At 38.4% G+C, this 27,602-nt stretch overlaps 2 protein-coding genes across 8 annotated transcripts in view; one reads left to right on the forward strand and one right to left on the reverse strand.

Annotated features, from left to right (window-relative positions):
* The window catches only part of s100p (S100 calcium binding protein P), a 320,093-nt gene that overhangs the window by 8,684 nt on the left and 283,807 nt on the right, over nt 1-27,602 (reverse strand). The window lies entirely within an intron of this gene.
* On the forward strand, nt 1,378-27,517 carry podn (podocan). Of its 7 annotated transcripts, none has more exons than XM_085150622.1 (12): nt 1,746-1,845; nt 2,693-2,756; nt 8,964-9,244; nt 9,332-9,425; nt 11,648-11,712; nt 13,549-13,658; nt 13,742-13,898; nt 17,165-17,280; nt 17,428-17,641; nt 17,779-18,222; nt 18,928-19,076; nt 27,208-27,517. In XM_085150622.1, exons 3-12 carry the CDS (start codon nt 8,969-8,971, stop codon nt 27,341-27,343), a joined length of 1,761 nt encoding a protein of 586 aa, XP_085006748.1. In that variant the 5' UTR covers nt 1,746-1,845; nt 2,693-2,756; nt 8,964-8,968; the 3' UTR covers nt 27,344-27,517. The 7 variants fall into 7 exon arrangements, with proteins under 7 accessions (XP_085006744.1, XP_085006743.1, XP_085006742.1 ...); XM_085150620.1 differs by having other exon boundaries at nt 1,759-1,875; XM_085150619.1 differs by having other exon boundaries at nt 1,766-2,477.

Raw genomic sequence — 27,602 nt, forward strand, 5'->3', positions numbered from 1 at the left:
GACATGATTCACGTCTATGTAATGGAGAGTATTTTTGTTATATTTACAGATATAAATAACCTCAATTAGTACCAAATATCCTTGAAAGAGCCTAAAAGTTAACAGATCTATACCAACTACTTTCTAAAAATTAAAGTGAATGTTCCAGTCCTGACATTTTCAGTTTTCCCAAACAATCTCTCCCTTTTAAAGTGAGGTCTTCAAACCAAGCAACAGAATGGATAAGAAAGGTCATACGAGTGACTTTGAATGTGGCATTGTTGCTGGTGCCAGATGGGCTAGTCTGAGTATTTCTGAAACTGCTGATGTGTTGGGATTTTCCTGCATAACCATCTGTAGAGTTTAAGAAAAAAAAAGAAAATGTTCTGAAAAAGAAAAAAAAACTTAGTGATTGGCATATATTTTGGACAAAAATGCTTTGTTTATGTCTGAGGTCAGAGGAAACTGCTCAGATTGCTTCAAGGAAAGGAAGGCAAGGGTAAGTCAAATAACCACTCTCTCTATACAAGGGTATGAAGAAGAGCATCTCTGAACACACTCTGTTGAACCTTGAAGCTGATGGACAAGAGGAACAGAAGACCACGGCCAGGTGCCAGACCTGTTAGCTGAGGAAACAAGAAACAGAGGCTGAAGGTCACTTAGGCTCACCAAAGTTAGACAAGGAGATTGAAAAAACATTGCCTGGACTGATGAGTCTTAATTCTGCTGTGGGTGGGGTCAGGGGCTGTTTTTTCCACAGAACTGCCCTAATGAATTATGGCATAGATTCAACAAGATGCTGGAAACATTCCTCAGAGATGCTGGTCCATACTAACACAATATTACCAAACACTTGCAGCAGATTTGTTCCATTCGACCACATCCCAAAGGTGCTCTACCGTATAGAGATTTGATGTCATTGGATTACAATAAACTCTTCTTCATATTCAAGAAATCATTTAGCGATTATTTGAGCTTGTTTTTAACCATCAAAACTTCAAAACCTGTCATCTTAAGTTTTCTTCCAAACACACACAAAAAGGCAGTTGTGTCCATAAAGATTAAGTTGCTCACTCACATAGTCAAAATAATAAAAAAAAGACAATAATTTGGCATCAAATCATCCCCAAAGCCATGTAAATTATATTCAGATTAATTGTGCTGATGCACCTTAATGGTAGCAGATGTTCACACACTACTGTAGGAGGTGCTTGTTGAAAAGTCTGGAAACACATGGGATATTAGATCATATCCTGTCACTCCTTTTTGGCATGCTGTTCTTCCACTTTTTAATTTATTTTCAGATGACTAATCTGTCTGTCTCCCAAATGAAAGCTATCTGAGAGCACACCGCTCTCACAGATTGAATTTTCATAGCTATTTTAGCAGCTCTTATCAGCAGTCTGCACTACACTGGTTTATAAATCAACGTGCCCTGGAGAACAAGACTGATTGAGCAAGTGCATCCAAGATTTTTTTTTTTTACACACTGAAAGTATAATCACTGCTGTACAGTTTAAGTTTGTTTAGTTGTTTTCAAATCCAGACACAAATTTACCAGAAGTTAACAAAGCACAAAGTTATTACATTTAAACTGAAATGGCATGCTGTGAGGAGAAAACGAGGGAAACATGGGGAAAAAATATGAGAAAAAAAGAAAAGAATTTGTGTTTTTGGCTCCCTGTCAGGTCAGAGCTGTCTCTCTTACTCACTCCTTTCCTTTTTCACTCTCGCCTGGCTGTCTTTCCCTTAACTTTCCCTCTCCCACTCCCACTTCGCTCTCACATCTGGAGGGTATCTGGAGTGGCTGTGTGACTCCAAGCCTACTATGGGACAGCCTGTGTTTGAACTGGAAGTCAGACTTCAGTGCGTTTCAGCTAACATTGTTCGGAAGGGGTAAAGTAAAGCAGGAGACCATCATTTTACTTTGTAGACTTTACTGCCGCATGTTTTATGGGTGGCTGTTGCATTTATATGAGCTTAGACTGAGCTTTGAGTGTCATTCATCCATGCATGACCATTCTGGTATCTGCATTTTAGACAGTCTGCACAGTCAAACTACTTTACAGCCTCTCCTCTGCTGAGAACGAGCTAAACAGCATGAAAACAAGATAATGACATTTTAAATGCATAGTATCTAAAGGCTGTTCTCACTTCAAGTCTAAAATAATAAGGTACCATAGTGCTGTCAACTTCTCGATTGCTTTAAACTCCTCTTTACCCCTGGATGCTCTGATGTTTTGATTCTGGCTGTTGTCGACATCGTACAAAGTGCATTTTGCTGTGGGTGTGTGCATGCTGTACTGTGAGTTTTCTGCGTGTGTGCGCTGCTGTTCCCCTGATAGATACTGTGGAGTGACGAGCAGAAAGAGCTCCTCTGATAAATGGCTTTTATACCTGTACCTTGAGAGTTGCCTTGAGTGGAGTACCTCTGCCAGCATTAGAGGAGACGATTAGAAGGATAATTTTCCCTGGCTTTATCAAAGCACAAGTCTCATGTAAGCAGTGCTGACCTAGAGCGCCTGTCAGAGAATTGCAAAAGGCTGAACTCTTATTTTGCTATTTAACTTATAAACGAAAAGATTAGACCACACTATGTGTTTTTTGTTTGAGGTTATTTTTTTGTTGCAATTTTGGGGGTTCTTCTGAAAAACTATTTGAAATGAAACAAGATCAAGCTGTCATGGGTGATAAATGTTCTTTTCCCAACTAGACCGTGCAGTTGGTGAAGATTGAAGTTTCAGACACAGAGCTGTCTCTCTTTTCTTGTTGACCTGGTGCGTACATGACACAGTTTCATTTGTTTTAGACAGAAGGGTGCATCAGGATTCAGTGTTAGTGGATTGAAAGGGTTATGGAATGATGCATTTTATATTAATGCTAGCCATGAAATTGCTTTAAAAATATAATGGATTGCGATGCACTGTTAAATTATTCCTTTCTTTTTTGTTTCTTGCAGTATTTAACAGCCTACTTGTATCTAAATGTCAAAAATATATATTTTTTTATCTGAAAGGGTTGTTTGGTTTTTGAATAATCATTCAACACAATAAGTTTGGATTAAAGTATAGACTGTATATAAAAGATGGACATCGCCATGCATTAGGACAGTTCCATTATGAAGCCTCAAGTTGACTGTGTTTATTGTTGCAATCTTTAAAGTTTACCAATCACTCAAAGTAATAGTTTTCTGTATGACTTTATCAGTCTCTCACATCATCCATTTCTGGCACTCTCTTCTTTACGATGTTGCTTCAGTTCATTTATGTAGAGTTAAGGTCCCACCATAACATGTTAGTCAGGTTGAGGTCAGGACTTTAACTGGGTGACTGCAACACCTCGATTCTTCTCTTTTTTAGCCATGTTGTAGATTTGCTGTGCTCAGGCTCATTGTGCTTGCACAAGCCTTATCTAGAATTGACTCTAGATTACTTCGGCATGCAGAGGAGTTCATTGATGACTCAATGACCACAAGATGCCTAGGCCCCGCGGGTATAAAACAAGTCAAAATCTTCACCCCTCCATTACTGTGCCTGATAGTTGGTATGTGTTTGTGCAGATTTGTTGTGTTTGGTGGTTGCCAAATGTGGCACTGTGCGTTATGACTAAACATGTACGGTCTCATTTGTCCAAAGGACATTGTTCTTGAAGTCTTGTGGTTTGCTCAGATGTAGCTTTGCAAACCTAAACCATTTTACCCTGTTCTTTGAGTGCAGAGTTTTTCTCCTCTCCTCTCTTCATTGCATACATTATTGACTCCTTCTGCAGAGAACACATGTAACAATAATGCCATCCCATAATTCATACTGATTCACCATCTGACTGTTTACAAAAATGATCAACAAAACTGACAAAGTGGCACATCTCATGTAAACGTTTATTATAAGTGCATTTCACTCTTCGTACCATAGCATATGTTTTGAATGTTCAGCTGTTAAACCCAAAGCTGAACATCATGTTGCTGTAATAAAATCAGCTTCTTATTGATGTGTAGATTTTTTCTTTGTACATTCCTTCATCTTGAAAATACCAACCTTTGTAATGAAGTTATAATTCTTGTTTATATGCATGAAACAGCAACAGTAGTATGCAGTTAAAAAAACATTGGGATGATGTAAGACCCACGTCTGGACACTACAGGTTCAGTCAGTGCAGTCTGATTATCTGTCTTATATGTATCAAATGAAGCGGTAACACTTTGCCAGGTATAACAACAATAATAATATGCTTGTATAGAAAGAAATGTGTATGAAAATTTACCCAGAAACAAAGGAAAATCACCAGCATAACTTTGTATTTGTATTTGTATTAACTTTGTGTTAATTGATCTTTCATTCATTCAAATATAGTACACATTTTTAGCTAGGAACCTGATTTTAGCCATAGATCTCTGTCAGATAAGGTATCACAGACAGGTAATGTCACGGTAGACCAGTCATGCTAAAAACCCTGCTTTTTTATGCAGATCTTTTAGCTAAAAAGTGCAGAGTTGAAAACCCCAGTATGTTTTCAGAAGATGACACAAGGAGAAAGTCACACAAAGACAGAAATAACAAAGTCCACAACGACCATAAAGCAGAAATCCAAAGGCTTACTGATGAATTCAGACCAAACAGGGAATATGCTAGATAAGCAGATGCACTGTCAAGGGATGAAGGGAAGATGGGACTATTACCACACGTAGTGCTGAGTAGGGAAGTGGAGACAGGTTAGGAGCAAGACAGAGCTCAACATAATCAAGACAATCAACAGGCAGAACTAAACCCCAAAACAAGATTAAAATAGTTAAACAGAAGAAAACAGGAAAGGAACGACAATCATAATTAAAAATCAGAGATGCTGAAACATGGATGAAAAACATCAGAGCTGAACACATAAAGACAAGACAGAAGGAGGAACTTTAACAAAAAAAGCTAAATTGTCATTATTATTATTATTATTATTATTATTATTATTATTGAAATGATCTTGCTTTCAGGTGAGACACATAATACAAGCACTAAAGAGTGCTTGCAGATAAATACATATAACCTTTTAAATGAAATCAGAGGGCACAGTTTCATAGTGTTAGTGTTGCATCTTGTTTCATTTATAAGAAACAAAGTATTTAAATCCAGTTTTTTTTAAGGTCAGTGTGAGCAGTATAGCTAATATTAAAATAGTATGTGACCTCATGTGATACATACAATCAAGAGTCTTCAAAATGGATCTTGAAGTAGTAGTTTGTTTTGAATCATCAAACAAATAAATAATAAAACTATAATCAAGTGCAGACATAACTCAGAACTCAATAATTAGAAAACAGTAACTAGAACTAAAAACAAGTTTTTAGAATCATAATGAAATCAAGCTGAAATTAAGATTATAATAAACAAAAATCCCAAAACGCCAAAGCAACTCAAAACCCCTGGAACCAGACCAGGGACCATGACAGAAATACAATGTGCAAATTGATGAATTGAGGCCAGCATTTGAAAGCAACAGTGATGATTCACATTATGTGCACCAATGTCTTGTACATGTGTGAAAAACGACAGATAAACTTAGAATACGTCAGCATTGCACAATGATTTGGGATTGATTGAAGAATCTCTTACACAATTCACCTGACAGACTGACCTTGCTTCTTAATTAGCTCAAGTAATTTTCCAGAACAAATTTCCAACTTTGGAAGAGAGATGATCTGACAAGTGCAGACACGCTTGGAAATTTTTACTATTTAGCTGCTGGCACCATGGCCGAGGAAAGAATCTAATAAACTAAGGAAAATTAGGTCAGATTGCAAATTGTCCTGTATGGAAATCTCTAAAGCAAGCTAACACAATGACCATTCCAGGTGGCTAATTGAATTGTTTACTTTAGGTCAGACCTGAAAAGCATTCAACCAGATTAACTTCACAGAAAAAAGAAGAAAAAATGTTTCTTTTAATTTCCCTATATCTTAGCATAAAGCACAGAGCCACAATTTTACTCTTTGAGAACTTGTTCTGAAAAAGAATAACGTTTATCATTCTTAAATAACTGATCAAAAGTCAGTGCCTGTGAAGCACATTGTAGAATGACTCGCTGCTTGACAAATGCACACACCATACAAATTCCATATCTCTGGTTTGTAAAGTAGAGTTTTTGTCCCACATTTGTGCTCTAAACCCAGTCTGAAGCTTTTGATGAGCGACAGAGTTATTGTAGGTCATCCAGAGGGGAATCAGTGCAAAGGTTTGAAGAACACAAAGTCATTGGGATTCATCCTCTGTAGAACACAAGTATCTCTACAACTTTTTAAAAACAATGCATTCCTTAATTATGAAGATTCTGGATCAAACCTACGAGGCAGAAGGAATTTTGCAAATTTTTCCAGATCACAATAATAACTAAACCCATTTTGCTTTAAACTTCATGTTTGTAGCTGTACTAATTAGTGTCCTGTGAGAGCCTGTTGGCCAGTGAAGTCACAGCTACAGGCTTGATTTAGGTCACAGGTGTTGAACTCCAGGCCTCGAGGGCCGGTGTCCTGCAGGTTTTAGATGTGTCCTTGATCCATCACAGCTGATTTAAATGGCTAAATGACCTCCTCAACATGTCCTGAAGTTCTCCAGAGGCCTGGTAATGAACTAATCATTGGATTCAGGTGTGTTGACCCAGGGTGAGATCTAAAACTTGCAGGACACCGGCCCTTGAGGCCTGGAGTTCGACACCCCTGATTTAGGTAATACAATAGAAAGATAGTTCGTGCAGTGAGTATTGTTTTCAAAATGACTGCCCTCTCCAAACTGTTTCTGACTTCCCAGCTGGTTCTTGTTTACTAATCAGCACGTCTAATTAGAAAATAGCTGACTTAAAGATAAACATTACTATTCGTTAAAATCCTACCCGAGCTAAAAAGGTTACGAACCAGAGTTTTCTACTAAACTTAAGTAGAAGTCTCTGCAGAATATGAGAAGGCTTTCCACAACCATTACATGTGTTTGTGTTAGGGTTAAGCCAACATAAGCCAACCACACTGGTGGTGGAAATCCCACTGATTGAGAAACAGCCATGTTCTGTTCTGCCGAGATGCTTTTCTGCTTGGTTTAGCAAACTGTGCACACAGATTCCCAATATTCTTTTTATGCATTTCAGCAGCCCCTGTGTGCTGCAACAGAGGCTGCAAACAGCTGCGCAATTATACAGCTTTACACACTGAACGTACTTCTTACTTTTAATTGTATTTTGGTGTTAAAATCTACAGTCCCCTTTCAGCTTATGTATCATATATAGTCATCACACCTTCTTGAAGCAGGGCTCTTTTTCTTATCTTTTAGTCATTCACTTAGGATCAGTCCGGTTGCCAGTTGTCTCTCACCAGGAAGAATTGTCAAGAGGTGTTCAATACAGGAAACATACAGTAGGAAAGAAATTTCTTTTCTCTTCAGCTTGCTGTTGATATCTTTTTCCAGAGCTTTGAAATGATGCAGTCAAAACGAAACCAGAGAATGTGTGATGATGGCAGAGATTTAACTCTCACAGTGTAGTTTATTTAGTGACCTGGAATAGACCACAAAACAATCTGCTACTTGAAAAAATAAGTTTGAATCTATGAATTCACAAGTTGTTTCTCTGCTGGACTGGATGGTAAATTTGCAGGAAATCTATAAATCTATAGATTTATAGATTTGCTGGCCTGTTGTTTTCTTTCCTCACAATATAACAACTGCTTCTTTGTAGTGGTGTCAAGAATCTGATTACCTCACCCTAAAAACTCAAAGTCGATTCATGGAGTGTATGTGAGCAAGCCAGTTTCTCAGATCAAGATGATGATCATGGTGGTGCATGGTGTTTATGAATGCAGATATATTTAAACTGTTTTCAGACAACAGCCAGTGGTTTTTGACATCATATTTTGGCAATTGCACTCCTCTTTTTGCTCTCCACATAGACTGTTTACCTGCATGCAACCAATTTCTGCTCAAACCTGACTGGTCAATGAACTGCGATTACAACTAGGTCACACATGGAAAAAGGAAAGTTTTCTGTTAGAAAACCTTCCTTACATCCTCTGTTGATAGAGCTTAAAGACATGCTCCCATCCTAAGTCTAGTTATGTTGGAGGTTTCTTCTTGTTGAAATAGAGGTTTTCCTCCCAACTGTTACAAGGGCTGCTCAACTTCAACTTTAGTATTTATTTTAATTTTTGTCATTATATCAGTAAATGTTTTTTTTTTTTAATATAAATTATATAAATAAATTCTATCTAATTAAATTGAATTTGGATAGAATTTACATCTATGTATCACTACCTGTTAAAATTCATTCACTTTTTCAGTATAACACAGGTATTGTCATGCTTAGGCTGTGTGCAGGCAGGAATTGGACCCAAACGCAAACTCATGGGAAGCAGGACTGAACTCAAAATACAGTTTTATTGCTGACAGAAGTTAAAGGTCCTGTCTCGTTATGATTATCTGTGTCAGCTGTGTTCCCCGTGTGTTCCCATGTCCCTTGTTAATCCTCTGTGTATTTATGTCCCCGTCTCTCTCATGACTGTGTGCCCCTCCGCGTGTTTCCTCATGAGTCAGTTCATTTTGAATCTCCCAGTTTAATTTCATACTGATGGGAGACTGTCAAAGTAAAACAGGAAGTACACAGAGGTGCAGACAGGAGGGGAGGAGAGAACACGGGGAGAGCAGAGACATAACAGGCTGGGGAAAACATGAAATAAAACACGAGGAGGAGGAACGAGGCATGGGGGACTCACAGATACGTGGAGGGGGACAAAGGGGGTACAAGCACGAGGGGAAATCTAGTAAACTAAAGTGAACAAAGAACAATAAAGAACAAAATACATGGCATGGCACATCTAGCTGAATTAAGACAGTATTTTTATTGTAACCACGTTTGACTGTTTTAATAGCCAAAGACTGTAGCGTGTGAGGTCCTGTTTCCAGGAAAAAAATACTCACTGACCTGATGTTTATAACTTTACTATCCATGTTCTTGTGCAACAGGAGAGATGGCCTTTCTCACGCATTCCATCCTGCACGCCCTGAGTGTGCTGCTCTTGGCCTGGGTGTTGGTGCAGTGCCAGGCCTCTGTTGAACCAGAGGAAGAGGAGGAGGAAGAGCCAACAGAGGAAACAGAAACTGCAACAGAGGTGATGAAATCTAAGCTGGAAATCTGTCCGCAGGATTGCAGCTGTACAGCAGAGAGGGTAGTGGACTGCCCCGGAGTCAACCTCATCGAGTTCCCTGCTAAGCTCTCGGAAAAAACCCGCCAGCTCTCTCTACAGGTCTTTCATGTACTCCCATAAATACCAACACAAAACCAAAGTTTGGAATCCTGCATTTACAATCTGTGTTGTGTTTTCTGATGCTAGAACAACAAGATCGAGGAGATAACGGTCGAGCATATTTCCCATCTGCATCAGCTTGAGACTCTTAATCTTCAGAATAACTGGCTCACCTCAGATGGTAAACACTGTCACACAATCTAAACACTCAGCAGGAACCTGGTGTTCAAACTGGGAACATCTTACAAGACATATTTGTTTTCGAGGTTGTTTTCTGAGGCCCTGTCAAATTCCTTTTGTTTTTTGTGTTTTTCATTCTCAGATGTCGATCTGTGTTGACCCATTTTGTAGAAAATTAGAGCTTTTGCCTGTCTGGAATTTTTGATTAGTAGTTAGTCTGGCCATGATTTAAGTATCTATAATTTGACTAACTATTTATGGTACCAAAATACCTTCAAAATAAACCTGAATGCAGCAGAGGAAATGCAGTTGTTTTGTTCATTTCCTCTAACAACTGGTCCTCGCGGCTGAAAGGCACATTCATGAAATGAATAACAATTAATAGGAACATAAGAATCAGTTTTCCTTTGATCGAAAAGTCTTAGCCTTGCTCTAGAACAAGTTTTGCAAAGTTGGAAAAGCTTACTGTCTTATAGGGACCATAAAGCTGGTTTTAGACTGTCATGTCAAGGTTCTGGTGCACAGTAAGATGGTGTGCTAAGTTATCGGCTAATGCTAGCAAGCTGGATTTATAAACTGTTCGGGTGTATTGCACACACATTTGCTACTTTTTGCTAAGTAAGCAACTAATAAAATACAGTAACTTTACTCACCAAACATGAAGCACAAACTTCTTGTACTGGCTGTACCTGGCAGCTGTACCACGCAGCAAGCCATGTAATTTATAGATATCTGCCATATTATCCTCAGAAAAAAAGGAGAAAGACCAAAAATTAAGCTGGAGAAAGCTGGAGAGGAACTGCTCCTTATCTTACAAGTGATAAAGAGATAACACAAATCCTGCATCTTCAGTTGTTGAACACTTGAACAAACAATTATAGGAAAAAGAGCACTTCTACATTTAGCATGCCAGATAAATAATTGATTAGATGCTTACAGCTGCAGAATATTAAAGATGTCAGAATCAAAATCACAATCAGAAAGACTTTATTTATCCCCAAGGGGCAATTAATTGTAAACTTACCAATTTCACTTGGATCAGCTGGATGGAGATGTGGTCCTTACTGTTATTCAGACACTGCTAACAAAATGCTGTTTGACTGTGTCATGTAGCTACAGTTAGGGTTTTTGTTCTGTCACAGTGTAACTTTGATACTCTAGCACCCTTCCTGCTCAGTTTTAACTTTGCACTGCCATTAAAAACAGAGACAAACAAACAAACGTCACACCTGCCAACTGTTTTCTCCTACTGGCTCAGCCTCTGTGTTCTCCTGTGATGGTCTCATTGGTCTAACTCCATAAATATTGGTTAATATTATTCTGGATCATGCTGCTGTTAAGATGAACAGACAGCTTAAAGGGTTTTTCTGTCCCTAGCCAGCTGTGCTAGCAGCTGGCTTCTGTTTTTATTGCTAATGTTGAATAAAAAATGTTGCCGTAATGGAACCCTTTTTGGTAAATATAAGATCAAAGTGCCACAATGGAAAAGATCTGGGTTACCATGTGGTATCTATCCAACAAAAGTGTTTGTTTTGATCAAAATATTTTAACACATTTTCAAACTAACTATCAGAAAATATTCATTTACTCACTTAAAATGATTAACCACCCTCTTGGGTGCCTGAACCTTTTCCTACTTAATTAAGAGTGTGTCACGGTGGCCCGTGGAAAAACACAAAATTCAAGCAGAAATCCCAAACTGCTTACAAACTGGTAGAAAATTCAGCAAGTTCAAAGGATTTTAATTGTGCATACACCTCCAGCTTTCATAAACATACATAAATTTGAAACAAAACAGGATATTCTTGATTCCCAAGGCAAAAATAGCACCATTTTGTCAAAGTTGCTGGTATTATGTAATTAGGGAGTCTCTCTAAAATGATAATTTATCAAAAAGAAAGACCACCGTCTTTTCCAAACCCTAATGAACTGGTTTGTAGTGCCTAACAAGTGGGTGAATGTGAAAGTAAACAATGAGTGTACAAAACCCCCCAAAACTGCAAAGCACAAAGGTCCAAACAGGACATAAGCCACAATCTTATGATCGACAAACCTGCAACTAATACCATTTCTTCTAAAATCTACAATCCTCAGGTCAATATTGGGACCAGTGCCAAAACTGATAAGTGATACAGGTCTGGTTACAATGGTAAATATGTTTTATTCTGTTAAAGGGTGGAAGTCAAGAACAATGTGTCAAAAATCCTTGTTTCTTTTCAACAGGCCTTGAAGATGAAGGGTTTGAGATGCTCGAACAACTGGCTTATTTATACTTGGCAAATAACAAGGTGAGTCATACAGCGGGAGTTTAGATATTTCTCTCAGTTGTATTCTGCTTGACTGCCAGTGTCAGCTAACAGAGGGAGGTTGTATAGTTGCTGCTCATATAGTGTGTACAAGCTTATGCTTGTGATCTCTTCCAGTATGACTGTGCCATCTGTTTGGAGCTAAAATGTTACTGACCTTTCAGTCACAGGGAACAAGAGAAAAAGGATGGATGGATTTATTTGTGCCCTCACAACATAGGATCTGAAAAGAATAGAGGATTTTTAAATTCTTGCTAATCTTTAAAGACACCGATGCTACTTTAATCCATAAACCACATTATGAAGGAGAGCGCTTCAAATGAACATCTAATCTCAGTGATGCTTCTCTCATTTTTCAATTTCCTGTTATTGTGCACACTGTAGTGTTAGTTTTCAGCAGGGGATGACAAAAATGAGGAAAACATGGCTTTTATGCCACACATATTTGGGATGACAGTATGCCTGTATTCATTAAGTCCTTGTATCAAAAAATACATAATAAATAAAACAATAAATGCCTTACAGAACAAGCCATAGGATCAAACACTATGCCCATTAACATTTTCAGATATGCCATATCTCTATTTTTTAAGGTTTTATTAAAGCAAATGAACTGCACTGAAAAGATTTGACATGATTCATGTAAAAATATTTTTTAAGCTACACGACATTGCTGTAGTTGTCCCAATATATACTGTATGGATATAATTTTGCAGGGCTTGTCGTTTCAAGTGCAATAGCTCCATAGAACAACATGACCGGGAAAGATGTTAAAAGCATAAAATAAATAGAAATGATCGTTTAATCTTCAAAGCATAGTAAAATATTTAGTGAGATCTGTGATCATTATCTTAAGTGTGTTTTCTTGTTATCACACTAATAATTGTGTCATATTAATTTGGGGTAGCCCCTCCATGAATTGCCACCTTATCGTGGTCAGGGGTTTGTGTGTGTCTCGCTGATTATATTATCAGAGGCTACCCAAGGCAAATAGGTTCTGTGTGAGGAGCAAGTAAAAGAGTGATTCAGATGACCGCTATTAAATGAAAAAACAAACAAACAAAGGAACCGAATTACCCCGCCCGGGATAGGGTTACCGGGTCCCACTCGAGCCAGGCCTAGGGAGGGAGCTTGAGATAGAATATCTGGGCTTTAGCTTCCTAAAGAGGAGACATCCTCAATGACCAATGTTTTATTAATCATCTCATCTGCAAGATGTTGCAGTTGCTAGCACAATTGCCTCAGAGCAAGAAGGTGCTCATTTGGACTCTACCATCTAGCTGGGGCCTTTTTGGAAAAATTTGTTTTTTTTCTCCATCCATCTGTTCTAGCTGGAATAGATGGTTGGTCTCATCAGAGATCTGCAGCTGTATGTTCTGAGCACTAATGTGAAGAGAAGAACTGAGCTGTCAATTCATCTTGATATATATGTATATATATACATATGTATATGTATATATATGTATATGTATATATATGTATATATATGTATATATATATATATATATATATATATATATATATATATATATATATATATATGACATAACGTTTTGACCACTGACAGTATTTGGATATTTGGATCAGGCAGTGCTAGCAAGCTTTGTCATTAAGACAGATGTATAATCTATGGGTGCATTGCACAGAGATGGGTTGATAAATAATATTCAAATAAAATATAAGGATCATACTCACTAAAACTGGAGCACAATATTCTTGGTCTGATAGTACAAATAACTCCACAGTATACCATATCACTTGATATTTTAATTAAAAATGCTCAACATCATATCCTGTCATGGTTTTTTGTGCTTGCAGCTCACCTTAGCACCAAAGGTCCTGCCCCCGTCTTTGGTCAGTGCTGATTTCGCTGCTAATCAGCTTACAAGGATCTTTCCATATACATTTGGTCATAAGCCAAAGCTGAGGTAAGAGATGTGCATGTTTGTGTAAATTCACCCCAGATAACTTGAGTTACTCAGTTAACACGTCTCATGGTCATGGTCCCCAGGTCTGTGTATCTCCATAACAACAAGCTGACTGATGCAGGTCTCCCTGAACATATGTTCAATGCTTCTGACAACCTGGAGATCCTAACCATGTCTAGCAACTTCTTGAGGGTTGTTCCCAAGAACCTGCCTCCGACTCTTTACCGTCTTCATCTGAAGGTTTAACATCGCATTATACTTGGACAGTAGTGGGTTTAAGATGTTTGTTTAATTCATAAATGTACAGATGTAATCCTAAACGAAAGCTTGGTACATAAAAATGCAAAAACCTTACCTGAATTAAATTTGGCCTGTAGGTAGTCACCTTGGGCATCACTGCAACATTTCAAGTGCTTTACATATCTATGGTATGCACACATACACTACTGGTTAAAAGTTTTAGTACACCCCAATTTTTTCAGTTATTTATTGTAGTTCAAGTTATTCAAGTCCAATTAATATCTTGAAATGGCACAAAGGTAAGTGGTGAAATGCCAGGGGTTATAAAAAAAGGTAAGGTTACCTAAAACGGAAAATTAATGTACATTTCAGAACTGTACAAAAAGGCCTTTTTCAGGGAACACAAAATGGGTTAACAATTTAAAGCTGTTCTGCGGCAATGGAGGTTGAACAAGCCTTGAAAACTGGTGCTAGTAATTCCTACAAATGTTCCAACTTTTCTTGATCACTTAGAACCCCAGTGTTGGAAAACACTGTGGTACCATACCCTTGTGAGCATCAGTTGAACAGTATTGTACTGCAGACAGTAGTGTGTGTGTTGCTACTAAAATGGTAATAAAAAAGGCAATTAACAATGGAAGACAGACGTGTAGGTCTTTCCTACAGAGAAATTGCAAAGAAAGTTAAGGTGTCAGTAAGTACAGATTCCTTCACCATGAAAAGGCACTCAGAACCTGGGGCAAACTCTGACAGGAAGACGTCTGGCAGACCCAGAGCCACACCTGAAGCAGACGACAAGTTTTGGAGAGTAAACAGCTTGCGTGATAGGGGGCTCACAGTGCAACAGCTTCAAGCACAGCTTAATAGTGGTCATAGTAAGCAACAGTGTTGGTCAAGTTACTTGAAAAAAGTAATCAGTAACTAATTACTGATTACTTCCCCCAAAAAGTAATCCTGTTACTTTACTGATTACTTATTTTAAAAAGTAATTAATTACTTAGTTACTTAGTTACTTTTTAAAAACACAATTTACAACCTGAATAGGTAATAAAGTGATAGATCTTTCAGCCAATTCTACTTTTTCTACATAATCCATCATACAAAATGTAATCAAATGGAAAAGTCTCTTTTTAAAACTTGTTTTATCAGTTTTAATCTTTTAACTTTATGCATCAAGCAAAAATTTAATTATATGCAACATTCTCTGACTGGAAGAAATTTGTTTAATATTTAAACCTATTTTCTGCACATTCCAGCACATAATTTTTTTTTTTTTGTGTTTACACTCACTCTTTCAAATAGATGCAAGTAAAACACAGCAGAAAATAAATAAAATCAAAGACTAGCGGTCCTGTTGCTCTATTTTCACCTGTAAAGCAGGAGTAGGGTAGGCGGAGGTTCACCCTGGTGCAGGTGTGCAGTGGAAGAATCTGCGAGTTTCTCTGTGAATTTCCCATTACGTCGTAGTGCACTCGGTGCTTGCTTGGAGGTTTAGGGGATTTTTTTCGCTGTAAAAAGAAGTTTTCTTCCCACGCACAACGGACACTAATGTTTTTGTCACTTTTTATGGAATCAAACTCAAAATAAGGTCAGTACTTCCACGCTTTAAACGCTGCACGCTCATACTCTCTCCCCACTCAATATATTATCCATTGTTGATCTGCACACAGCTGTTGTCACTAACGTCGCACTCGCTTACGTCATTGTCATGAGACATTCTCGCAAAAAAATCACGGTTTTAGTAACGCAGTAACGCAGCGTTCCTACGGGAAAGTAACGGTAATCTAATTACCGTTTTTGCAATAGTAATCCCTTACTTTACTCGTTACTTGAAAAAAGTAATCGGGTAACGCGTTACTGCCCATCTCTGGTAAGCAAGTCTCAGCTTCAGCTGTGAAGAGAAGACTTTGTGCTGTGGGTTTGACAGGACACGTTGCAGAAAGAAAGCCATTGCTAAGATGACAGAATAAGACAAAGAGACTTGCCTGGACCATGAAACAGCACCATTGGACTACTGAAGACTGGAAGACTTGTATAGAGTGAGAAGCTCCCCGACCCAAAATCTACCACTGCATTCTGCAGCGCCATGCAGTACCCACTGGTATGCGCCTAGTTGGTCAGGGGTTCATCCTGCAGCAAGATAATGACCCAAAACAAGTCCAAGCCATGCCTACCCTGAGGTAAAAAGAACAAGATGGTAAGCTTGAAAATATGAAGTGGCCGGCACAATCTCTGGTATTAAACCCCATCGAGCTGGTCTGGCATGAACTGGACAGAAGTGTGAAAGCAAAGCAGTCTACAAGTGCCACACATTTATGGGAACGTCAGCAACAGATATGGGAAGAACTTTCTGAAGAATATTGGATTTCTGTTGTATAAAGAATGCCACGGGTGTGTTCAGCTGTTATATCTGCCAAAGGTGGTTACTTTGAAGGGTCAAAAGTTTAGAATACATTTTTGTCTATAAATTGATTGCATAATTTTTTTTAACTCCAATTTCTTATTTGTACTATTCTTTCATTTCAAAGTGCAATGAGACATTAAACTGCGTAATTTCCAATAAAAAACTGGTAAAATTGGGGTGTTATAAAACTTTTGACAAGTAGTATATATATTGTGTATTTTTGTGTGTACCTGGCTACAGACATTTTTTCCCATGTTTCAACCAGCGACCCTTTAACTTGAAGTAGCAGGAGTCAAATTCAGGCAAAAAGAGCAGGAGGGGAGCAAAAATTGTGTTGCGCATGTCTGTTTTCAACAAACTGTTTGCCAGTTTACAATGTTGCCTATACTACATCCCACACAATGTCACAGTACAATTCTGTGTTGACCGTCCCAGGGAGAGGATATCATAGTGAACAACTTAGTAAATGTCACAAAAAAACAAGGAGTGTGCTCCTGGTGTGCCTCTTTTGAACTTTGACACTGGACCTTTTGATTAAGAACTTCTCCTTGGTCTCCAGCTTTCCATTCCAGACAATCCTTGACTATAAAATCAGGTCATTTTGAAAAAAGAACTTGATGTTTGCTCTCATCTTTAAGCAGATCCAGTCTCAGTACATCTGCAGTGCAGATAGACCGAACACTACTTTCAGAAAATTGCATAAAAAGCAACACTTGAAGTGGTGCAGGTAACCAATAGGCTCTACCTATCAAGGGAGGTTGGCCAAATTTAACCCAGCTATGATTTCTTCTTTTTGTGGGTGCAGTTGCTGAACTTTGTGATTCCACCTTACATTAACAATGTTAATATTCTTTTGTTACAGAGAAACAAGCTGGAGAAAATCCCAGCAGGAGCTTTTGACAGCTTGCCCAATCTCAGAGAATTATATCTTCAGAACAACCTTCTCAGCAATGAGGGCATGGACAATGAGACTTTCAGGTGGCCAAAAATCTTCACTCATGAAGTTTATCAATAAACAGATTTCAACATCTTGCCATTGCCAGCTGTGTAAATATCAAAACTATCCTTTCAAGGGCAAATTCCCTACAAAGACAACATCATATCCTTCCTTTTCTTTGCTTCTAGCCAACTCAGCAGCCTTGAGTGTTTGGATTTGTCAAATAACAACCTCAGCGTTGTCCCAAAGGGTCTCCCTCGCAGTCTTGTGCTGCTACACTTGGAGAAGAACGACATCCGCAGTATCCCTGGAGATGCTCTAACGTCAGCCCGAAATCTTGAATACCTGCTCCTCCACAATAACAAACTTCGTTCCCGTTCTATCCACCCAGCTGCCTTCCAGGTAAATATGGATGATATAAATGATCCAATTTAAATTGTAAGGACAAGTTGGAAGGAGTAATTTGTACAAAAGCATGGCAATGAACATTATGCAACAGTGGATCACCCATTTGAAATCTTAAATTTGCTTTTCACTAGGGCTTGAAAAAGCTGCACACTCTTCATATGCACAACAATTTGCTGGAGCGTGTTCCCAGAGGCTTGCCTCGGCGAGCAAAGACCTTAATGCTGCTCCATAACTCTATTTCTGAAATTGGCCGCAACGACTTAACCTTGTTGTACACGCTGATAGAACTCAACCTCAGCTACAATAAGCTTACCAGCCCCAAGATGCACCGTGAAACTTTTAGGAAGCTACGTCTGCTGGAAACCCTGGACCTGTCGGGGAACAGCCTTACCTCAATGCCCAGGGGTCTTCCTCGCAGTCTGCACGTGCTCGAAATCAAGAACAACCTGATCAACTCTATACCAGATGGTACGCTGACAAAGATGGAGAAGTTACGAAAGCTGATCCTGAGTGATAACCAGCTGAAACTGAACTCAGTCTACCAGGGAGCCTGGATGGAGCTCACTGCGCTCACAGTGAGTGGACGTGACACAAGTGGGATAGTCACTGGGAAAAAAAAATGCTTGGCAATGATGTTTGTATACTGCATGAATCTGAATATTTAGGAACTTTATAAAGGTTTAGTAGGTTCCTCCATGATCTTTCACTAAATGACAGTTTGGTATGGTGCAGAAAAGGACAAACGTAGAATTTTTTTACACCAAGCAAAGTGGCTATTGGTTGGACATTAGGGATTTAGATGTTATAAAATTAAAAGCCAAGACTGGTCATAGTATGATGGTACAAACTGAATTAATGACGGATGGATCTTGGTATTGTTTACATTTACAGTAACATTATCAATGGGAACTTTTTATTTAAAACTTGATGTTGACAAAAATGGAAATATTTACTGGGATATAACCCCAGTCAAAAATCTAAGGAATTGCTACAGCTGGCAAAAACCATTCAATGATCCTAAATAGATTGTTGTATAACAACTTTTCCATCACAATTTATACAAGACAATATGCTTGCCGTAATCTTCGCCAAAATATAAGGCAGCACAATAACACTGCCAGCAATGGCAGAAACCTGCAATGCAAAATTTGAAAGTAATGATTCTGGGAATTAATCATTCATTCCAAGAATGATTCATTCCAGATAAGTAGGGCTAATGGTTTGATACAGACTAAATTTTCCAGGAGGTTTGTTATTAATTATGCATCTTTAATTTTTAGACGCTGGACCTGTCTGGTAACCTAATGACACACATCCCCGCTGACCTACCCGAGTCCCTGGAATACATTTACCTACAAAACAACCGCATCTCCAGTATTCATGGTTCAGCTTTTGAAGGCACTCCCAACATCAAAGGCATCTTCCTCCGGTAAGGGACTCACAAGTAAAGTAAATATATTTAGTCTTTAGCTGTATATTTTCATGCCCTGATTTATTTATTTCTTTAACCCCAAATAGACAACTTTAAACCTTTTTACCCAAATTAGCCAGTAAATACTTTAAGATCAACATGAATAACAACAGCTTCTGTGGATAAACAATTTTCTTTATGGATTAAAATATGCAATAGAAGAACAACTTTAAAGTAGAAGATATTTAACCAGCTTAAAAAAAAAAGTTGTCTTACTACAAAAGACTCATAGACCTGCCACAGCTGCAGATGAACTTAAAACACCTGCATGTCTTAATGTGTTTTCACATTAAGACATGCAATGCAGCAATATCTTCACCTTAACAGTAGGGAATATACTTTCTCCTCACATGTCAATCACTCTTACTCTCGTCATTATTATTTAATCAAGTTCATTCTGCCACAAACTGGAGATTTAATTCATCATTGCTTAAAGATGAAGATTTTATTAAATGTTTTAAAAATGAGTGGGCTTCATATTTACACAATAATGGCCTGCCTGGAACATCAGCATCTGCTTTCTTGGAGTCAGGGAAAGCTGTGAGGAGAGGTGAAGTCATTTAATTCTCATCAAGATGAAAAGAGAAAACAAACGTATTCATGAATTAGAGAAAAACATTAAATCCTTAGAAGAAGCCTGTGTGTCCTCGCTGGAACAGGAAATGTTGAGCAAAATATGTAAAGCAAAACTAGAATTAAATCAAATTATGGATAAGAAAAGAATATTTCTACTACGAAGACTTCCACTGCAAAAGTTTTAACAAGACACAAAAAATTTCCTGTATTCCCAGTTAAAGACTTAACTGGGAATACAGTTAAGTATTCCCAGTTAAAGACTTAACTGGGAATACGGTTTATGATCCTGAAAGAATGAACAACACATTCAGGGACTTTAAAAAAAACCTTTATATTCACCAGAGGTAAACCCATCAAAAGATGAAATTGATCAGTTTCTTGATAACATAACCATTCCAAAATTCTCAGCCAGTCAAGCCTGAAACCAGGCAAAGACACTGTATTTCCCATCAGTTTTCATCCAATATCCCTTATTAATGTTGATCTACAAAGCCCTAAAAGATTAGAGAAGATACCCCTCATAACACGTCCTGACCAAACTTGTTTAATAACAGGGAGGCTTCATTAATAAATACTTGTAGCTTACTTAATTTAATAGACTGTTCTTGCAGTAAAAACAAACTACAATATTGTCTCTAGATACAGAAAAAGCATTTATAGAGTTAAGTGGAACTTTATCTCTGGAGTCTACATAGGACCAAGAGGAGGACTAGATCTGCCTAACTTTCACAATTACTTCTTAGCCAACACGCTACAATACATCTCAAGATTGTTAGCCTCCAAATGAGCCGCGGCTAGACGTAGAATAGGCACTATGTAATAATGTAGAGATTTCGGGCCTAATATTCATTAGCTCAAATGACTTGTATGCTTTAAAAGCATAAATATTAAGATTAAGTATTAATATAATATGTTTTTATATAATATGAATATATATATTAATATACAATCTTAATCTATCTGGAACAACTCTGACATCTTACAAAAAAATTATATGCTAGACTTCAAAGATTGCAGGTAAAGGAATTGAGTTCTTGGAATATATATTTCAATGAATAAATTTAATTTCATTTGACATATTAGTATTACAATATGGGATTAACAAGAATAGATTTTTAGACCACCAACAAAGTATAGTCTATATCAATAAAGGAATTTTTGCCTAATTAAATCAATTACAATTCTTATCTAAAATATACAAAACACTGTTGAAAACAGATGAGTCATTAGCCCTTCTTATTGTGAAATGGGAGGCGGATCTATCAGCCAGCTTTGACCACAACTTCTGGTATCAGACATGTTTAAAAACCTCTAAAATGATTAGAAACCCCAATCTACAATTAATAAAATACAAAATACTACATAGACTGCACCGTGGTCACACTGTCAAGGCAATACACCTGACAATTACATCAACACTCTTTGGTTCTGTCCACCAGTTCAGAGGTTTTGGTGCCGGATATGTGAAGACTTATCAAAGTGTATAAAATGTAACATTCCAGCCTCCCCTTTAGTTTGCTTTTTGGGCAGCCTAGATGATGTCACTATGGAGATGAACACAGTCCACATGGCTCTCGCCACCTTATGCATCTCTAAGAAGACTGTCCTTATGAACTCGACAAAGGAAAATAATCTTAGAGACCTTAAAACCAATATAGAGACCATTTGTCGGATCATATCAGTCTTGAGACAGCCTCTGCCGCTGCACCAGGCCAATCTCTCTGAGCTCCTTTGATTGGCTCCATCATCTAGTGGAAGTTGGGTTGGTGCGTGCATTGGGGCCCGTCCCTGGCCCAGGAGGATTCGGTGCATTGGTGGAACTGGAGGCCCCTTTAGCTGGCAAGGAGGTTTTTACCATGTTTTGCAGGTGCTCTATACTTTTGAGGAGACCACTCTGCAGGAGGGTGGGATCTACCAGAGGTGGAGGATGGGCTCAACCTGGGTGTCTATTGTTTTATGTAGTCTGGGAGTTGACTGAATGTTGGGTTGGGGTTGGGTGTAGTCTTTCCTCTGCAGTGGGGTTGGGTGGGCCAGTGATTGGTGCTAGTTTCAGTCATTATGCAAATGTACTGTTTATAAGATTGGGGAAGCCACTTGGATGAGTGATGAAACATTTCTCCCACTGAAAACGCTACGTCCAGATGAACAGAATAAACCTTTGGAGATTTACTTACCTGGATGATTGAGCATGCATCAAGACCTGTGTATGACTGTTTGTCTATGTGTCAAGTCAGGTCTTAGACTCTCCCTCTCTCTTAGAACATGCCAGACCTGGGGAACCAGGTGTGGGGCCTATTTCCCGACGCCACAATCCATGCCAGTGCCCCCACCTGCTGCCATTGGTGGTCTTTGGTGTCCGGGGTTTGAATGTTTAGGTGTGTGCTGTTTTGCCGCCAGAGGCTCCCTGCTTCTGTCGGGCACCTGGCAGGGGTGGGGTGCCCTTGGGTTCCTCCCCTCCCCTGTCTTTGTTCTCTTCCTTTCTCTCTTCATCCCTCTTCTTCCCCTTTATTTTTCTCTCCTTCTCCTTCTGTTACATTTCTTCATTTTCTTTCTTTTTTTTCTGTCCCCCAGTCTTGTCTGTTATGGTTGTAATAATCCAAAATAAAAAAATAAAGTTCTAGTAAAATATGACAACCAGGTGGACCATTATAGTGAATATCGTAATGCTACACCTGTGAAAGTAAATTTGCTGGGCGTTTTTTGGCCTTCAGACAACAATTCCGACGTTAAACTGCTGGACAGGACAAGAACAAAAAAAGCCTTTAATATGCACAGCCAACTTGTAGTAAAAGACAAAACAAAACAGAACTATAAAAAATAAAGAAAATGAAAACATGAAGAAAAACATGAAAAAATAAAATTACTAAACAGCAGCAGTGAGAAAACTGAACATTGTGTCAAACATTGTTTGTACAAAAATTCCAGTCAGTTGAAAGTGTTAATCACATTCATCGATAACCAGTTCATATCTTAAATACTGCTGTGTCGACAGCACACTCACACAGTGTCTGATTGGTTTGGTGAATTGCAGGTTGCTTGCAGGTTGCTTGCAGGTTAACGTGTCTGCACTTGTGTAGAATGTGGTTACAGATTGATCCAATCGAGTGGCATTTCACTCTAACAGCCTACATACATCTGCCCATTTTCTAGGACAGAGGTGTCAAACTCTTTTTAGTTCATGTGCCACACGCAGCCCACTTTGACCTCAAGTTGGCTGAACCAGTAAAAATATTTTATAATAATGGAGATATAAAACATGGAGTAATTGATGACAGGCTGCAGTTTTTAGATTTTGCAGTGGTATGGATTAGGCTTTCTGGCAGGTTTGACACTCCTGTCCTCGAAAATATTACCACAGACCGATGTTTCTTTACATGGCTGCCATTTGTCTTACTATGCAACTTGTTTGCAACCTCCTGCTGCAAAGAGACAGGTTCTGCTGTCTGCCAAGCCTCTTTAACACCTTATCACCAAGTGCCAACATTTCTCAAGTTTTGATATAATATGAATCATTTACTGACTAATATTTCCATGCAGGCTAGAGAGGACAGCAGAGTATAATCATCTGTTTGCGCACATCTCTAATTTTTATGTCAATGAAAATAAAGATAACAATACATAAAGTCCAAAAATCATTATCAAAAACATTATCTGGGCTTTATTGAGCCATTTTACAAACAAACAAACAAACAAACAAACAAACAAACAAACAAACAAACAAACAAACAAACAAACAAGCAAACAGACAATTCAATTCAATTCAATTTTATTTATATAGCGCCAAATCACAACAAAAGTCGCCTCAAGGCGCTTCATAGATACAGAGAAAAGCCCAACAATCATATGACCCCCTATGAGCAAGCACTTTGGCGACAGTGGGAAGGAAAAACTCCCTTTTAACAGGAAGAAACCTCCGGCAGAACCAGGCTCAGGGAGGGGCGGCCATCTGCTGCGACCGGTTGGGGTGAGAGAAGGAAGACAGGATAAAAGACATGCTGTGGAAGAGAGACAGAGATTAATAACAGATATGATTCAATACAGAGAGGTCTATTAACACATAGTGAGTGAGAAAGGTGACTGGAAAGGAAAAACTCAATGCATCATGGGAATCCCCCGGCAGCCTACATCTATTGCAGCATAACTAAGGGAGGATTCAGGGTCACCTGGTCCAGCCCTAACTATATGCTTTAGCAAAAAGGAAAGTTTTAAGCCTAATCTTAAAAGTAGAGATAGTGTCTGTCTCCCGAATCCAAACTGGAAGCTGGTTCCACAGAAGAGGGGCCTGAAAACTGAAGGCTCTCCCTCCCATTCTACTTTTAAATACTCTAGGAACAACAAGTAGGCCTGCAGAGCGGGAGCGAAGTGCTCTAATAAGGTGATATGGTACTACAAGGTCATTAAGATAAGATGGGGCCTGATTATTGAAGACCTTGTATGTGAGGAGCAGGATTTTGAATTCATTTCTGGATTTAACAGGAAGCCAATGAAGGGAAGCCAAAACAGGAGAAATGTGCTCTCTCTTTCTAGTCCCTGTCAGTACTCTTGCTGCAGCATTTTGGATTAACTGAAGGCTTTTCAGTGAGTTTTTTGGACATCCTGATAATAATGAATTGCAGTAGTCCAGCCTGGAAGTAATAAATGCATGAACTAGTTTTTCAGCGTCACTCTGAGACAGGATATTTCTAATTTTAGAGATGTTGCGCAAATGGAAGAACGCAGTCTTACATATTTGTTTAATATGTGCGTTGAAGGACATATCCTGGTCAAAAATGACTCCAAGGTTCCTCACAGTGTTACTGGAGGCCAAGGTAATGCCATCCAGAGTAAGAATCTGCTTAGATACCATATTTCTAAGCTTTTCAGCGCCGAGTACAATGACCTCAGTTTTATCTGAGTTAAGAAGCAGAAAGTTAGTGGCCATCCAAGTCTTTATGTCTTTAAGACATTCCTGCAGTTTAACTAATTGGTGTGTGTTATCTGGCTTCATGGACAGATAGAGCTGGGTGTCATCTGCATAGCAGTGAAAATGTATGCTATGTCTTCTAATGATGCTGCCTAGGGGAAGCATGTATAATGTAAACAGAATTGGTCCTAGCACTGAACCCTGTGGAACTCTATAATTAACCTCAGTGTGTGAAGAGGACTCTCCATTTACATGCACAAATTGGAGTCTATTAGATAGATATGATACAAACCACTGCAGTGCAGTACCTGTAATACCTACAGCATGTTCTAATCGCTCTAATAGGATAGGATTATCTATCATATTAATAGACAGACAGACAGACCGACCGACCGGTCGAAATGCAATATATCAACACTATTTTGCACTTATTTTTTCTGCACAGTAATTGTTTGTTTTTCCCCCCTGTTAAATATCCTTTCTAAAAAAAATGTACACTGATCCTAGAACAAAAATATCTTCATCATCATTATGCATGCAAATTTCTTTCAGAAAAAATATTATTACTTTGAAATAAAAGCCTGAATTATCAAGTGTCAAATTAATTACCAGCTGTTCTTTAGAGGAACATCATACAAAAGGTGTGTAGTGTTTACATCTGACACTGATTTCATATCAGATGTTCAGTTTCAGACGCATCATTATAGTTCATAATTACTGCATAGGCAGTTTCCTAAAGAACGTGCAAGGAAATTACAATAGATTGAATCACCTCATATACACCCCGTATGACATATATTTTAATTTATTCTACTGTTTAAAGACAGTGCAGTCAAAACACCCTCCATATCTGGATTTGGTATTTCTGAATTTTCTCTGAAACTCTGAACTTTTATAGTTTCTTCAAGATTAGGCACAAAAACATCAAATGAAAGTGTTATTAGAGTCACCAGCCTTAAAAATCAGCACTCAAAAGCTCCTGAGATTAGAGGCTACATTAATGCTTTACAGAGTTTATGCTACAGACACATCTCAACCAGAAATGTTTGGAGCAGACTATGTGAAATCAGTTCTTCATGGTTGAGTTGCTGAAAAGACCAGAGGAAATCTGGACTTTTGATCTGAAGAGTCCAAATGTGAGATTTTTGGCTCCAGCTGCAGTGTGTTTATGAGACAGAGAGAACCGATAGTATCAACATGTGTTTGCAACACAAAGTATGAAGGCAGGAGCTTTGCTCATGACAATGACCAAAACATCCTGTGCTGACACGGTGTCCCATCTGGTTTTTTAATGGAACAATGAGAAAAACAACACAGCAAGGCTCTGAGAGGGCTGTTTCACCAAGAGACAGAGCGATAAAGCTGCGTCTGATCACAACCTAAAATGAATGATGTGGTTTAAGATGAGTTGGAGAGCAGAGTGAAAGAAGAGTAACAAAGAAGTGCTCAGCATATGTGCAAAAAGTGGGAATTTACTTTGAAGAATCTACAATTTAGAACACTTTTTTGCTTCCTGCATAGAAACAAAAGTCTTGTTCATAGCTTTCATTGTTTTATAATGTAAAACACAGGTACTTTCAGCTGCTCCCCTAATCACAAGGGAAAAAATAGTTAAAAAGAAACAAACTTTCACAGGTTTTTTTTTTTTTTGGTCGACCCAACACTTTAAAGCTAATTTGCATTGTTAGTTTTTTCCCTTTTCATCATTTAAAAAAATATGTATGCTAGCTGAATAGGTTTTACTTCACAAAAAGAAACCATTTTCAGAAACAATGTTGTTCTCTAGTCTGTTACTAATCAGTAAAATTTGCTATGTGTTGAAAATTCTGACTCAGTTTCATTTTGCAGAGTACTGCAGCGGGGTATCTAATCTCCCCATCGCCGCTAACTTGTGTGCATTCAGCAAATTTTTCCTCTTTGGTTTATTCCACAGAGTGCAGGCTAATACCCATGAGCCCTGCAGCTGAAACAGCGGCCAGTCAAGAAGAAAGAGGCTCCCGACATGCTCTTTCATGGCTTTTGTTCGATTCCATTTCAAATATAACCTCAAGCTGGCTGCTTTACAGCCAGTGTTTACAAGTCCTGAACCCTTCCAGGGTCATCGTGTTTTTAGTGTCAGCTGCTGGCACATTTGACTTTTTTGTCTCTTTAAAAGAATTTTTTTTATTTCCACCCAAATCCCTTTGCAGCTGGGAGCCTTTCGCGCTAGTCGATTTAAAGCTGCTGGAATGCTTGTGTCTGTTGTTGAAGTGGAAGGGCGACCTTTGTGTATATTTATTAGTGAATTAACTTTTAAACTTCATGAACAACATATGCAAATATTTTCAGTGATCAATGCAATAAATTCCATATGCATTAGACATGGTTTTAGATAAAAGTCAGGTGATAACAGTCACACCTGTGAGCTTGACGGTGTTAAAATAAGACAATGGGTAGCATGTGTAGCATACATTCTTCTGCTCAATGCTCAGCTGTACAGATTTTTATAGATGTGACTGTTGATCATTGTTTTTTTTTGTTGTTGCTTTGAGCCTTTAAAATTTGTAATTAAAAGACTACTTTAATTAACTATCTGGTTTTGTTTTTGTTCTTCTTGTTTTTTAATTTAAGGTTTAACCCCCTGTCTGTGGACGCCGTAGATGAGAGTTCCTTCAAATACCTGTTCAACTTGCAGGTGCTGGACACTGGTGCAGGAAACCCTGACCTCCCCATTCAAAAAGAGGAGATCGAAGAGGAGCAAGACTAGACCTGGGTTGATCGAACTATAATTGGACTGCATTGCATCAAAGACAGAAAGAGTTTTTAAATGGGGAATGTACCTGTGAATATTATTTCCCAGGTTCATTTTTGTATTGTGGCAGCGTCACTTATTTCTGGTGCAGGAAACCGGATGGGGTTACTGATGTTTCCATTTTTTTGGGCTGGTTATTAATGCATATCTTTATATCTGACCTTTAATTATTTTTGTCTTTGATCATTTTGTTGTTTCTGTGCCTTACCCTCAA

This window comes from Neolamprologus multifasciatus, chromosome 23 (assembly GCF_963576455.1).
Source record: "Neolamprologus multifasciatus chromosome 23, fNeoMul1.2, whole genome shotgun sequence".
Lineage (NCBI taxonomy): Eukaryota > Metazoa > Chordata > Actinopteri > Cichliformes > Cichlidae > Neolamprologus > Neolamprologus multifasciatus.